The sequence below is a fragment of the Larimichthys crocea genome, chromosome XVI (genome assembly GCF_000972845.2).
Source record: "Larimichthys crocea isolate SSNF chromosome XVI, L_crocea_2.0, whole genome shotgun sequence".
NCBI lineage: Eukaryota > Metazoa > Chordata > Actinopteri > Sciaenidae > Larimichthys > Larimichthys crocea.
The window spans coordinates 17,749,100-17,763,208 of NC_040026.1; the positions used below are offsets into that span (position 1 = coordinate 17,749,100).

Consider the following 14,109-nt stretch of genomic DNA (forward strand, 5'->3'; position numbering starts at 1 on the left):
CAGGTAAAATGTGAGTTCACCTAGAGAGACGGTGAAAAAGGAGGGTAGTCAACTTCAAAGCACTCAGTAAGGTTGCCAAGCTGTTCACACATCTCCATCCCCTGTGCTAAAACTGGAAACATGCAGAGGAAATCTAATACATGTGTTTACAGATATGTTACACGGGCATCTCCTTCAACACCATAAGATTTTGACAACATTAGGAGTATATACTTCATACTATACTGTATGTATCTATGCTCAGTACGTAGGTGTATATATAGTATCTCCGCTCTCCACTACATAGTGTGTATATAGGTGTCTGTGTATGCTTGTACGTACAATACAACTTTTTTTCCGCTCTACAACAGGGCTTCTGTTGTCATATCAGCACAGATATCGGTTACAATAATCGTTTTATCGTTAAAAAAAAATAGAATTAATTTACATAAAATAAAAATAAAAATCACAGGCTTCATACAGCATATGGTGCAAAATGTAATGGACAGATTGTTCTAATTTTGTTGAAGACTTTCCAGAGCTACAGACAAGAGAGTACTAAGAATGTCAAAGTAATACAGTGGGCAAGATAGCCTTTCATTGCTATTTTTATGGGAAGCTGTGGCATTTCGCAGCCCTCAGCTGAAAATTATTTTAACATTTATACATCGTGATGTTAACAACTTGCAGTGACACCTCTGTCAGAATAGGGGGCTGAACTTTCATTCCCTTTTCCCCGTGTCTGGCTCCGTCCACACTACTGCCATTCGGACGTGGCACTGATACACCCACCTGGAGGATTAGGGAAGGTTTAGCAACTGTGCCAGCCTCACTCCCTGTGCCACCCCTTCCCTCGACACAGAGGGGGGTCCCGCTTGGCATGGCAAGGTGAACTAGCCTCTGATTGATGGGCATGGTTTCAGCCCGCTACTGTGCTCCCCAAGGCCCGTGCCTCCCTTTCCTTTCTCCTATTGCTGTCTTGGCAGCGGTGCACACCTCCTCTTCCATGCCAGGCAGCCAGCTAAAGCTCCTGGTGGGCACATCAATTACATAGCGGCACCTCCCCTCTTTTCTCATGTCTATCTGTGGGTCTGTCTACTGTCTCAGACGATGCCAATCTGCTCCCTCTCCATCTCCACTGCTGTCTATAGCTATCTCCTGTGTGTGTGTGTGTGTGTGTGTGTCATGTTCACAAATATATCTTTGCATATGCACAAATGCACATGTATTCATGCACACACTCCTGCTCCCTCTCTTAGGCAGGTCATAATGGTTGGTGGGAAAATCCTCCCCAGAGAGCACTCATTGCCACAGGCTCAGCTGTACAATAGGCTCAGGTGTGTGTGTATGCATGTGCGGCTGTCTGTGCAGGGCATGGCTGCTTTTGCTGTTTTAAAATGTCTTCATCGACTGCTTAATTATCTATTGCTTTGTGTGTGACTGCTTTATAAATGAGGGTATAAAAAAGTACAAATTGTAGAGGTGTGTGTATATATATATAAATAAATAAAAACAATCGTCCTGTTTAGACTTTGCTTTATTGTATCTCTGAAGTCGATTAATATGGATATTTCAAAGCTGACTGTTAGTTGCTCTTGGCAAATCATGAATCATTTACTTGTGGCGGTTGTACGCCATCTGGAGTCTTCATCAGACATTGTCTTTTGTTTTTAAAGCATTCCAATGAATGCTTCAAAAAGGGAATAAACACAAAAGCACGTTCTATTTAAATTATATTGATAAATAAACATAAATAATGCAATTTAATGCATATTTTTATTTGTATCATGGTCACTTTCTTTGCAATATTTCTTACACTATGCTCACTTTACATTACAATACTCTTTTTATATATCATGCCACTTTTATCCTCAGTACTTGTCTGTTTTGAAGGTTGATTGTTTTTCATGTTTATGGTGTAGGTTATAGATGTTTCTGTCTGTTTAATTTCTGTCTGTTTATTGTGTTTTTTTAATTTATTCTGTAGTGTATGCTACACTTTCCTCTGCTGCTGTAACAAGTAAATTTCCCCGTGGTGGGATGAATAAAGTATATCTAATCTAATCTAATCTAAATGTAATCAAACAAAACCTAATTATGTCAGTAAATGTAAATGAGGTTAAAAATGGTTAAATAAACTGTGTTATTCAGAATATAAGGTGTGATTTAAACTTTGTTTCAAACAAACCACAGACGAGAAAAAAAAACGTTTTTTTTACTCACACCACACGGAGGCATTCATGTGGGTACCAGCTCATTTAGGGATACAGGGGAATGAAAAAGCAGATCAAATTGAAAAGGAGGCAGTAAAGAAAGCGAAAGTAAAATTATCAAAAGCAGAATGAAAAAGTTTAATATGGAAAGAAATAATCAATCAATGGAAACAATATTGGAAAATCCAGGAAAAGGGGGAGACATTTATATATAAACTACAAGATGAAGTAGGAGAGGTGGGGGGTTGTAGAGTGGAACAGGTGACCATGATTAAGAACAGGGCATAGCAGATTGAATAGCACACTCAATAAATATAGTAGGGAAACATCCAACCGGTCTATGTAGCTGTGGGGAGAGAGAGACAGTGGAACATGTGATTGTTGATTGTCATGGATATGCAGGGGCGCCGTACAGGGCCCACGACTGACAGGGGCCCCAAACAATAGGTAAACACCAATATAAAATTATTAAACCATCATCATTGAGTATATATATTTCAAATATAATAATGAAATGAATTATCTCTTTGTTTTTATGTGTTTTGGGCAGTAAAAATTAAGCGGCTTTTAATCTTGCATCAAATAGTGATACTGTATGCAGACTTGCATGCATGCACAAATCACCAGCAGTAAATCTTGTGCTAGTACTAGTATTGCACCACAAGACGCAAAACAGCTGCAAGCCTTTGATTAGAGTTATGTAAAGCGTTTGATGGGATAGTTAGGTCCTAGAGATGTGGCGACAACAACTGCGCAGAGGAGGCCTGGAGCAGTGGAGAGTGGTTTTTAAAAGTATAATAGGAGAGAAGGGAGGGAAATCATAATGGGATATCTTGTTTTAACTGGGTTAATTAAAAGAATTTAAAAGAAAAGGGAAGTAAAGTCCAGAAGAGGGCAGTATATGCAACAATAAGGATGCACACTGCCGTAAAACATCAAAAAAAGAAGAAGGACGGCACCGCACGGACTGACGGACGGAAGCCCGGACGGCGAAGCCGGGAAACTGAAACGGGACGACCGGCGGGGGGGAACAATGGCGGCGGGGCCTGGTGTCTCCATGCAGAGCGGCAGTCCTGCGAGAGAGCTGTCCTCTCTCTCGGTCCAACAAGGAGGGAACCAGACCCATGGAGATCGGAACAAACCCGAAGAGGCGACAGGTAGTTTAATTTATTTACGTTTATTTATTATAATCAGCGACTCAGGCTAACGGCTAGGCTAACCTAGCCTGAGTGTTGTAACGGCCGTTTTGTTTATTTATTTGTTTGTTTGTTTGTTTGTTTGTGTTAAATCAGCTGAATTGTCATATATATATGTATATATATTTTAAATTAAAAGTAAACACTTACCTGTGAGGTTTGTAACACCTGGCAGAGGTGTTGTTGTGTTTAGCGGCTAGCTTTAAATTAGCGTTAGCAGCAGGCTAACATGAACTTTGTTGATACAGGTTGTGAAGCACAGCGACACACACTTCATCTCTTAGTTTGACTTGTATAAACATAATCTAACACTTTTTATGAAGCTTTGGCGCTTTGTAAAGCCGGTTTCTCTGTGACAGATCACATTAGCTCTCGTCTCGTTTTGTTGACACCGTCAGTGTTTGCTGTCTGTGACTTATCTCCATGTTTGCTTTGTTGTTTTTAATCATGTCAAGTCCTGCTGATGCTCCAAAGTAACCCTAAAAAGTTAGAAAAACTAATGTGAGCTGTGCTATCAGGGTGAATGTTTTGGTATATTTGGTATATTTGGTATAACACACTTTTTTAAAATAGCTTTTAATGTTTAGCTCAGTCTTTTGTGTTTTTAGTGTGGTGTCTCATTGTTTTGATGATTTGATGCTCTTCTTACGTAAGTGTCTTTGAGTGAAAAGCGCTTTTAAATAAAATGTATTTATTATTATTGTTATTATTATTATTATTATTATTATATTATTATTATTATTATATCATACAATACAATCATAGAGTAAACAGTGCTGATCATAAACTTTATGGTCATTTAGCTGCACAAATTTCATCGCAAAGACTCAGAATAAAAACAGAAGACAAGGTAATAACAGTATAAATATAAAGTATATGAAATATATAAAAGAAACAGAATAAAATGTAGACAGCTCATAAGGTATATGTAGCAGCAGGAACTTGCAACGTAGTGTATGTTGTTTACAGCTGAATTCACCACATTGTAGAAATATAAACTTTTTCATGTACATGTATTACAGTCATACTGTATGTTATAAGATATGTTGGTTATTTGCTGTTTACTAACCTGTCATATGAATGAAGCCTGGTTGTTACTCAGTTGTGCTGTGATAAGCCTAATTAGATCATGATATGGTGTTCTTGTTGTATTTCACTTGTGTGTGTGTTTGTGTTGAAAGGCAAAGTAAGCTGAACATTGAAGGGAATTGGTGTGACGAGGCTGCGAATATCTTTAAATCTAAATCTAGTCTATAACCTGTATTTTTGTCATGTGTTTTTTTCAGAGGCAGAGAAGCAGAATCGTATGGCTGCTTTGCTGGAGAGGCTTCATGCCAAACACAATGCTTCACGGCCGTGGCAGGAGACCTGCAAAGTTGTGCGTCAGGCCATGGTGAGTCAGAGACATATTTCTCTGAGAGAGAGAGGAAAAAACATGATCTGAATTCACAAAGCATCTCTTTAAACCAGTGGCCTGTTTCAGTATTGAAGATAGCCTGAAGTAGTGTGGAACCAGTAGATGTGGAATTGGTTGCGCTTCGACAAACTAAACAGACTAGATTCCCCTCAGATGCTGTGGTCAGACCTGAACTGACCTGACAAGGCGAAATTTAACAAACAGCACGCAGGGCAAGATAAAACACGTCAGCAGGTTTGCGAGAAGAATCTGCTAAAGGTAGCAAAACAATCAATACTGGATGAACACGAGGTCGCTCCCACACATTCTCAGTCAAACATTAGTGACTGCCAGTGTCTGTCAGATTTAGTCAGATAGAAAGGTACAAGATCAATTCATGATTGCATAGAAATGCCGTTTCCCCCCTTCACTGGAACAAATGGATTTAATCCATGACTTCCACTGTGTAACATGGCAGCAGGTACTGCAGGTCGGTCACAAAACTTTGTCATTCCTTGGGGGTAGAGCACACTTCCCCTACACTGAAAATAATAAATCAGTTCTGTAGCTTTTTTAGGTGAGTAATTAGATTAAAACCTGCAAGGACCTCTAAAAATGCCATGAACACACATATATTATATCAATAACGACCCAGCAGTGCCAGACTATCTCGTAAAAGACCATAACCATCAATCTATTTTAATACATTTATAACAATGAATCTGTTAATTTATTAACTTACCTGCTGGGTAAGTTAAACTAAAGTAGTGATATTTAAATGTTTCACCTATTGTGCTGACCAAGCCAGTGAAAAAACAAACCTGAATAGCAATTCTTGTCGATGAAGCACTTTCATCTTTTCCCAGCTATTATTTAATTTCTCCGTTTTTTTTTTTTTTTTTTTTTTTGTCCACGCTGTGTCACAGGAGAAACGCGGTGTGATGAATGCTGCGGGTCACCAGCTCCTGCTCACCTGTTTGGAGACCCTGCAGAGAGCGCTGAAAGGTGAGACTGTCAACTGTAAAGGACAGACACACGAGGGAGAGCGGAGCAACATTTTCCATAATTGACAAGAGGAAACACAACTGTATTTAGACTGAAATTAACTGTTGAACATTCTAGTTAATTTTAATGTGAAGTTATAGGGTGTTTTTTTATAACAAATCGTAAATTGATTCTTCACTGAGAGAATAGGAACACTGCGTAGTGTTTCTTTGACATAGGTCTCATTGTGTGGTTGTTAAATTTCCTGTTTTTTTTTTCTGCCTTTGTTTTCAGTCTCATCTCTGCCCTCCATGACCGATCGTCTAGAATCCATCGCTCGGCAAAACATGTGAGTTCTTCCCCCTTTTGCTCATGTTTTCTCACCCAACTATGACCCGGTTCAGAGGGCCACCCTTCTGACCAAGAAATAAAGGCTGATGTAGGATGAAAGGTGGTCAGGTTGAGATTTGAGAATGATCTTATTTTTTTAATTCAGCTGAAAATAAGAATAAAACCCTGAATGGCTAAAGGGGCTGCAATAAAACATTGGCGGTTGTGATGTTATTTATGCTTTTTTTTTCTTTGTAACTATCACTTGCTGATTCAGTCTTACAGGATAATTTATACTAAAACCAATCTGTCATTTTTCTGTCTTGTTTGAATAGGCTTGGCTCTCACCTCAGCCCATCAGGCACAGAGTGTTACATCACTTCAGACATGTTTTATGTGGAGGTGCAGCTGGACACCACTGGCCAGTTAGTGGACGTCAAAGTGGCTCATCAGGGAGAAAACCCTACGGTCAGTTCACTGTGACTTCCATGTGGCAACACAAAAAAAAAGCTAACCAACCTTCATTCCTTGAATTGTTTCCATTCATACGCTTGGTGAAGATGTTGTCCTCAGAAGTGTGTTTATATTATTCTTTTTTTTTTATATTTGTTGGTCACAGAGTTGTCCTGAGCTGATTCAGCATCTAAGGTGAGTAGAAACCACACACTTCACCATAGACTCTGTTACGATAAGCAATGCAAATATAGTGTAGGTGTAGTTATTTCTGTTTTGTTAAATGATGCAAGCAGCTATAAGAAATACTTGTGTTTGTCTGAAAGGTGTCTTAAGACATGTCTTCTCTTGCTTCACATCAGGGAGAAGAACTTCGAAGAGTTTTCCAAACATCTGAAGGGACTAGTAGAGCTGTACAAGCTCCCTGGGGACAAGTAAGGAAGCTCGGTTGTTTTTCTAAGACACAGATGTCAAGTGTTGTTATGTTATTGTTATTACTATGTCATGTTGTTTTCAGTTTTATCTAAATTATCTCACATAATTTCTGTGTTCCAGTAAACTGAAAACCAAGATGTATATAGCACTGCAGTCTTTGGAGCTTGATCTCACCAAGATGATGCACATGTTCAGGTAAGTTCACAAAATACCATCCTATGGGCCAATGCAGGTACCAGAAAATAAGTAATAATTTAGTTTGTGTAGCACTTATAAGAGCACCTGTAGCAACACAGGCATGTTATTTCCCCATTGTCTATTTCAACAAGTGTAGGTATATGCAATAATTCTTGATTTGTGTTTTGTTTTCTAGGTTAGCAACCAATGCTAATACAGTAGAGACTATTCTTCATGGCAGTGTGGGCTTGCTGACAGCCAGGAGCGGTGGCCATCTTGTTACTCTTCAGTGTTACGTGTCCCCTTATGACATATTTGAGGAGGGACCGGGCTCCCAGCTCAACTTAACAGACAGCAATGGTCAGTGCACAGAGGAAGTGGCTGAATTCATATGTGTACATATTCAGGACGGTGATTTACACCAGCCAGAAAGGCTGTATTTATCTTTATTTTGACCTGTGTCACTTTTCTCTCCGTGTGGACACTTTCTATCTCTGTAGTTCCACGCTCTCTGGGTGTCAGTGTTTCCGTGACAATCGAGGGAACCTCCGCTGTCTACAAGCTCCCAATCGCTCCACTCATCACAGGATCCCACCCGGTGGATAACAAGGGGTAAGAAAAAAAGAAACCTTGCTTTATCAGAAAAAATCTAAATCTGAACTCTCAGCATGCAAAGGGAGTTTAAGATTTATTAAGCATGCATAAATGCACCACTCTTTGACATAATGAGGCAAAGAGAGACGACTGATTAATTTGTTTTGGTATATTTTAGGACGCCTTCCTTTTCCACTGTAACCAACTCGAACTGTGTGGACCTACCAGCTTGTTTTTTCCTCAAGATGAACCGCCCCATGCCTTTCTCCCTGTCCTTTATTCAGAGGATGGGCAATGCTACTTGTGAGTTTTTACTGTATTCTTAATTCATAAATATGTGCTTTAAGGAAGGTTTTTGTTTTATTTGATGATTGGGTCTTCAACGTCTTACTTTTTTTTTTTTTTACAGCGATCCCAGTGTTTGAGAGCCAACCCAACCTCTCACCTCTCTACCAGTTAATTGTCCAGAGCCAGCGGCAGCTCCTGGAGGAGGGCAGCTCCACGCCACCGCCCTCACACAACATGCACTTCTATTCTGTGAGCAGACACGCAATGTCTTCACTCACAATAATATGTTAATCTCTCTTACTTACCTTTTTCTTGAAGTTTTTCCATGTCCAGTCTGTGGTTTATGGTTTCTTGATTTAAGTTTGCACTATTTTTGGGTTTGGACTTGGAAAAATGACAAAATTACCACTGAAACATCATAAAGTTACAGCTTTCAAGTTGGATCCATAAACATACACACAGCCAATATTTTAGATATTTCACACAAATCAATGTTTGTGTAAGAAAACCTAAAAAGCCTTTGTGCTTGCACAGGTGTTGCCAGATCAACAGCACTGTTACTTCCTGAATGGCGATGCCCCGGTGCAAGATGGTCGTTCACTTCAAGGAGCATTGGTAACCAAGATCCCCTTCCGCCACCCAGCCCAAGTGCCACTCCTGCTTGATATCATTCGGCACCAGGCAGCCTATAACAACTTGATTGGCAGCTGTGTGAAACGTACTTCCATCAAAGAAGGTATCAAGTATCTGCCTTCTGACTCACTGTAATTGGTTACTTAACAGTTTTTTTTTTGTTAGTTACATTTGACGAATGGATGATTTTTGCTGTTGTTCCCTCAGACAGTGCAGGCTTGCTGCAGTTTGAAGTATGCCCTCTTACTGACTCGAGTTTCAGCGTCTCTTTCCAGCATCCAGTCAATGAGTCATTAGTCTGTGGTGAGTACTCATATTTACATCTCTACAATCTCAGTAATCCAGCATGTGATAATATTACTTAAACAATATCCTTGAGTCAACATGATAGCACAATGAGTCCTCCGTTTCTATCTGACCTCCTTCCTCTAGTTGTAATGGAGGTGATCGACTCCAGACAGGTATCCTGCAAGCTATATAAAGGACTGTCAGATGCTCTGATTTGCACTGATGAATTCATCACCAAAGTGGTCCAGAGGTGAGATTCCTGATTCCTCGTGAATGCCTAAATATGGACAGTATGTACTGTATGTATATTTTTATGAATCGTTTCCTCTCCTCTTAGATGCATGTCCATTCCTGTAACTATGCGGGCTATTCGGAGGAAAGCGGAGACCATCCAGGCAGACACTCCAGCCCTCTCACTAATTGCACAGACAGTGGAGACCATGGTGAAGAATAACCTGCCACCCTCAAGTAGTCCCACTTACAACATGGCAGCAGGCGATGGAACTAACCCTATGGGACTGCCTGGGCTTACAGGGGGTAACACACCTACCGGAGGAGGACCCCCTGGGGGACCTAATTTTTCAGGTCCAATTACGTCTCTGTTTGGTATTCCCCGACCAGAGAGGCAAGGCCAAGGAGGAGAGTGCTCAACCCAAGGAGGGGTGGCTGGCCAGCAACAATTGCAACAGCATCAGCAACAACAGGCTGGTCAAGGCCATACAGATGACTACAACAAAGTCGCTCAGAATCCCATACTGACAAGTCTATTACAAATAACTGGAAGTGTGGGTTCCAGTCCCAGTTCCCAGAATGCACCAGCACCCCACCAAACTCCACCTCCAACTTCCTCCCCTGCCAGCAACACCAAGAACCATCCTATGCTGATGAACTTGTTGAAAGACAACCCCACACAAGATTTTGCCGCATTGTATGGTTCTAGTCCATTAGAGAGGCAGAATTCCTCATCTGGCTCCCCACGGACAGAGGGCATGAGTGGAACCTGCCCTGGAGGTAGCACAAAAGGGAAGAAGAAACGGCCACGTGGGACAGAAAAGGGTGGCATGTTGCCCGGAGCTGCTCCAGGTGGTGGAGGCGGCGGTTTAGGTATGAAATCACAACAGGGTTCCTCAATGCCGCAGCACCACCAGCATCATCAAGTCACACATGAGGATGATTTCCACCGCGAACTCCTCTCTATGGATGTGGATGCATCTCAAAATTCTATCTTTGATGTTAACCTTACTGGTGATGGCCTAGACACTCCCCATAGCATCACTCCTGCACCTAGCCAATGTGGAACACCGCCCTCTGGCCCCAGCATGCCTTATCCACAGTCTCATGTTCAGTCTCAGCAACAGCAACCTCCGGGTACTGCACCACCTCGTATTGTCCGTCTCCCTAGCTCTGATAGCATTGGACCTGATATTACAGAAATCCTGTCAGACTTGCCTGAGCAGACAGGCAAAGGCAGCTGTGGGAGCCATGGACAGCACCCCATGGGCAGTGGTGGGGAGGATGGAGGTCCTTTAGGTACTCCAATCCGTGACTCCTCTAGCTCAGGTCAGGGCAGCGCAGTGTTCGACTCGGCTGACATTTTCAATACCAACAGCAATGAGAACCCTTTTACTGATGCTGCTGACCTTATTGCTGAGGCGGCTGCAACTGCTGCCACTCCCACCAGCGATTCTTCTTCCACAAATTTCTTCCCAGATGCTGCTGATTTCAACCCTGACCTCCTGACCTCAGGCCATGGCTTCTCCCAGAACTATTTTGATGATAGCTCCCCAAGTGCTGATGGAGACATGGACCTGGTCAAGAGTTTTGGGGGAAGTAGCCAGCAGAATACTCCATCAGGAACACCTCAAAATCCCACTCCACATGGGCAAAGCACACCAGAGCCCTCCCTGAAGGACCCTTTTGATATGGGGATAGTTTTTGGTGGCGGTAAGCCACTTCTGGGACAAGCTCCTGACTTGGGAGACACACATGGAGGAGGGTCCCAGAGCCCACTTAAAATGGGCCTCGGGCCAGCATGTGGTGACTTTAAAAGTGCTGAACCCAAAGTTAAACAGCAACAGGGACTCATGCGACCGAAAGATGAGAATGGAGGTAGTGGAGGAAGCAGTTCTGGGATAGGGATGGGGGGCAGTTCATCAGAGGGTAAACAAGTCAAACGTAGCAGGACCCCATCCAGTGAGGGAAAGTCTAAAGAAAAGCCTCCCAAGCGCAAAAAGCTGGACCCTGACGGGAAGTCCCCTTCACACAGCTCAGGAGGAAGACCTTATACACCACCTAGTGGTGGCTCAGGCTCTGGAGGGAGCATAAGTGGAGGAGGCTCCAAGTCTCCTGGTAGTTCAGGACGCTCGCAAACTCCTCCTGGTGGTGCTACACCTCCAATTCCCAAAATCACTATTCAGATAGCAAAAGGGACCATAACTGGAGGTAAAACGTCATCCCATAGTGGATACACCTCCAGCAGCTCAGCCACCAGCAGCACAGGAGGATCAGGGGGAACCAGCAGCAGCAAAAGCCATCATTCTCACTCATCTTCCTCTGGGAAGATAAAGTCCAAGGAAGGCTCCACCACACAAGGCAGCTCCAAGCCAGGGAGTGCAGGAATAGGTGGTGGAAGTGGGTCATCCCAGTCTAAAAGCTCCTCCCAAGGAATGGGTGTTGGTAAACCAGGGTCCTCTCCAATCACCAAACATGGGTTGTCAGGTCCTGGAGGTAGTGGAAGTGGAATTGGAAGTGGTAGTAAAATAAAGCCACAAGGAGGCAAGCCTCCAGGGCCTCTTATGAATCCCAACATTAAGCCCAATATCTCCCCTTCTCACTCCCGCTCCAGTAGTTCTAGTGACAAATTGTCCTCCCCTATGAAGATGCAGCAGTCCCAGGTTCCAGGAACACCACCTTCTTCCAAGGCTAAATCACCAATGGGCTCAGGAGGTGGCAGCTCTGGAGGGTCCAAGTCTTCATCTGGTGGAGGAATGAGCTCCCAGAAGCCAATGGGTGGAGGCTCCTCCTCTGGTTCCACATCTTCCTCATCATCCTCTAGCTCCTCCTCTGGTTCCATGAACTTCTCAGGAGGCTCCCAGTCTCAGTATGGAGGTGGTGGAGGAGGGAGCGGAGGAGGAGGAGGGACAGGAGGAGGAAGTGGGAGTGGAGGAGGTGGAGGAAGTGGGAGTGGTGGAGGGGCTGGTCAAAACAATGCAAATAACCCCAATGCCAAAGGAAAGTCTCCCAGTAGAAACAAGAAACCCTCTCTTACCGCAGTCATAGACAAACTTAAGAGTGTAGGTGGAGGAGGAGTGGGGGAGGATGGCTGTGAGGTAGGGCCACCAGTCGGAGGAACTGGTTCAGGATCTGCCCCTGGTGGTGGTGGTCCTGGAAATGTTCCCAGCAGTGGACCTTCAAACATGGGTCCTTCCAAGCATGCTTCATCCTCCCAAAGCGGGGACTACAAGCGGGAAAAGTCTGATAAAGAGGCAAAAGCAAAAGTGTCTGTTTCAGGGGGGAACAGTGGGGATAAAAAGCTAATGGACCCAAAAACAGGAGGTGTGGGTACGACAGGTCTGGCCAAAATTATTATTAGTAAACCTGATGGTGGCTCACCAAGCATCAAGGCCAAAGTGACCCTGCAGAAAGCAGGGGAAGGATCTGGTGACTCTATGCGTCCCCAAATTTCTAGCCTCAAAGCTTCCCCCCTCTTCAGTGGCTCTACTCCCAAGCATGACCGCTCCTCCCCGAGCCACAGCCGCTCACCAGGATACACCCCACTCAACCATGACAGTGAGAGTGAGTCGGGCAGCAGCTCAGTGGCCGAGAAGTCTCACCAGAACAGCCCCAGTTCAGATGACGACCAGACCATTCGACCCCTTCCACCCCAGGACTACATGAGCTCCATTCCGCTCAGCTCGGGGGAGAAGCACAAGAAACACAAGAAGGAGAAGAAAAAACAGAAAGAGAAGGAACGGGAGAGGGACAGAGACAGAGAACGGGACAGGGACAAAGAGAAAAAGAAGTCCTCTATGTCCATGGGTTCGTCCTCGCATCCAGTAAAAGCAGACAGTTGGTCACGGTCACCCATCTCGGCTTCAGATTCATCTTTGTCCATGTTGGGTTCAGAGCGTCCATCCCGACCCAGTCCAATGTATATGAGAAATGAAGATGATGATCTCATGGACTCGGCCCTCACTGGCAACCTTTAATTTTATTTAGAAAGGCTCTTTATTTTACTCTATTTTTTTCCCTCATGTTTTTAACACATGCCTTTTAACATACAAATTAAACTTCTATTTATTTAATTCGAGCCAAGAATTGGAACTGGATACGAGAATATTTTGGCTCTGTCCTGTTAAAGCTGTATTTTAATGTCATATTTTACTATTTGAGTATCAGCATATAATATTTGGGGATAGAGATGCCACTTTTATATGTAAGTGGTTGCTTCACTGTCACCCAAATCCACCCCAGCATACCAACTTCCTTAAGGTTCATTAAGGAAATGGCTTTATACAGTATATTTTCAGAGAAATGAACATTATTTTTGTCTTTCCTGTCATGTCAAAGGGTCTTTACTGTCAGTAAATGTTATTTTCATCTTTATTTTTGCATTTAATACATCTGCTGCTGTTTATATGTTGTTGCTGTTGTTGTTAAAAACATACCACTGTACTGTGCGTTATCAAAATAAGCATGTCCTCTGTTAAAAAAAACAAAGTATTGTAAAGCGAGAAGGGTTCAGTGTTCAGTTGCCTTGTTTTCCAGATACAACCTTTTAGATTTTGATACATTTTAAACTGTTGATGTGTAAATTAGTGTAGGTACATAAGGCTGCAGCTGATGAAGGTAATGATGATAATAGAGGAAAGGTGACATGCTGGTAAATTTGTAACTGTAGAAGTTTTGGAAGCTTGAAATAAACATTTCACTTCTGGAAAAGTGTCACTGTCACATTTCTGTATTTTTATGTTATGGTCAGGCAAGATTGAAAGGTAGCAGTGCATCTCTTGTAACATTTTCAGTTATAGTAAATTATCTGCACATACTACATTCACTGATTTGAAAACACTGTTGAGTAAATAGTTGAAGATGCCACATATGTATTTGTTTTGCGTGTGCAATAGTCAACAGCTCAGCGATA

The 14,109-nt window shown here is 42.8% G+C and overlaps 1 protein-coding gene across 1 annotated transcript; it reads left to right on the forward strand.

Annotated features, from left to right (window-relative positions):
• The first annotated feature begins 3,135 nt into the window (after positions 1 to 3,135).
• Positions 3,136 to 13,907, forward strand: med1 (mediator complex subunit 1). Its single transcript, XM_010749216.3, has 16 exons — positions 3,136 to 3,349; positions 4,675 to 4,781; positions 5,711 to 5,789; positions 6,063 to 6,117; positions 6,434 to 6,566; positions 6,718 to 6,746; positions 6,914 to 6,985; positions 7,107 to 7,181; positions 7,360 to 7,523; positions 7,664 to 7,775; positions 7,936 to 8,060; positions 8,167 to 8,294; positions 8,580 to 8,781; positions 8,886 to 8,981; positions 9,111 to 9,216; positions 9,304 to 13,907. The coding sequence occupies exons 1-16, from the start codon at positions 3,226 to 3,228 to the stop codon at positions 13,172 to 13,174; spliced, it is 5,478 nt and encodes a 1,825-aa protein (XP_010747518.3). The 5' UTR covers positions 3,136 to 3,225; the 3' UTR covers positions 13,175 to 13,907.
• Positions 13,908 to 14,109: the final 202 nt, after the last annotated feature.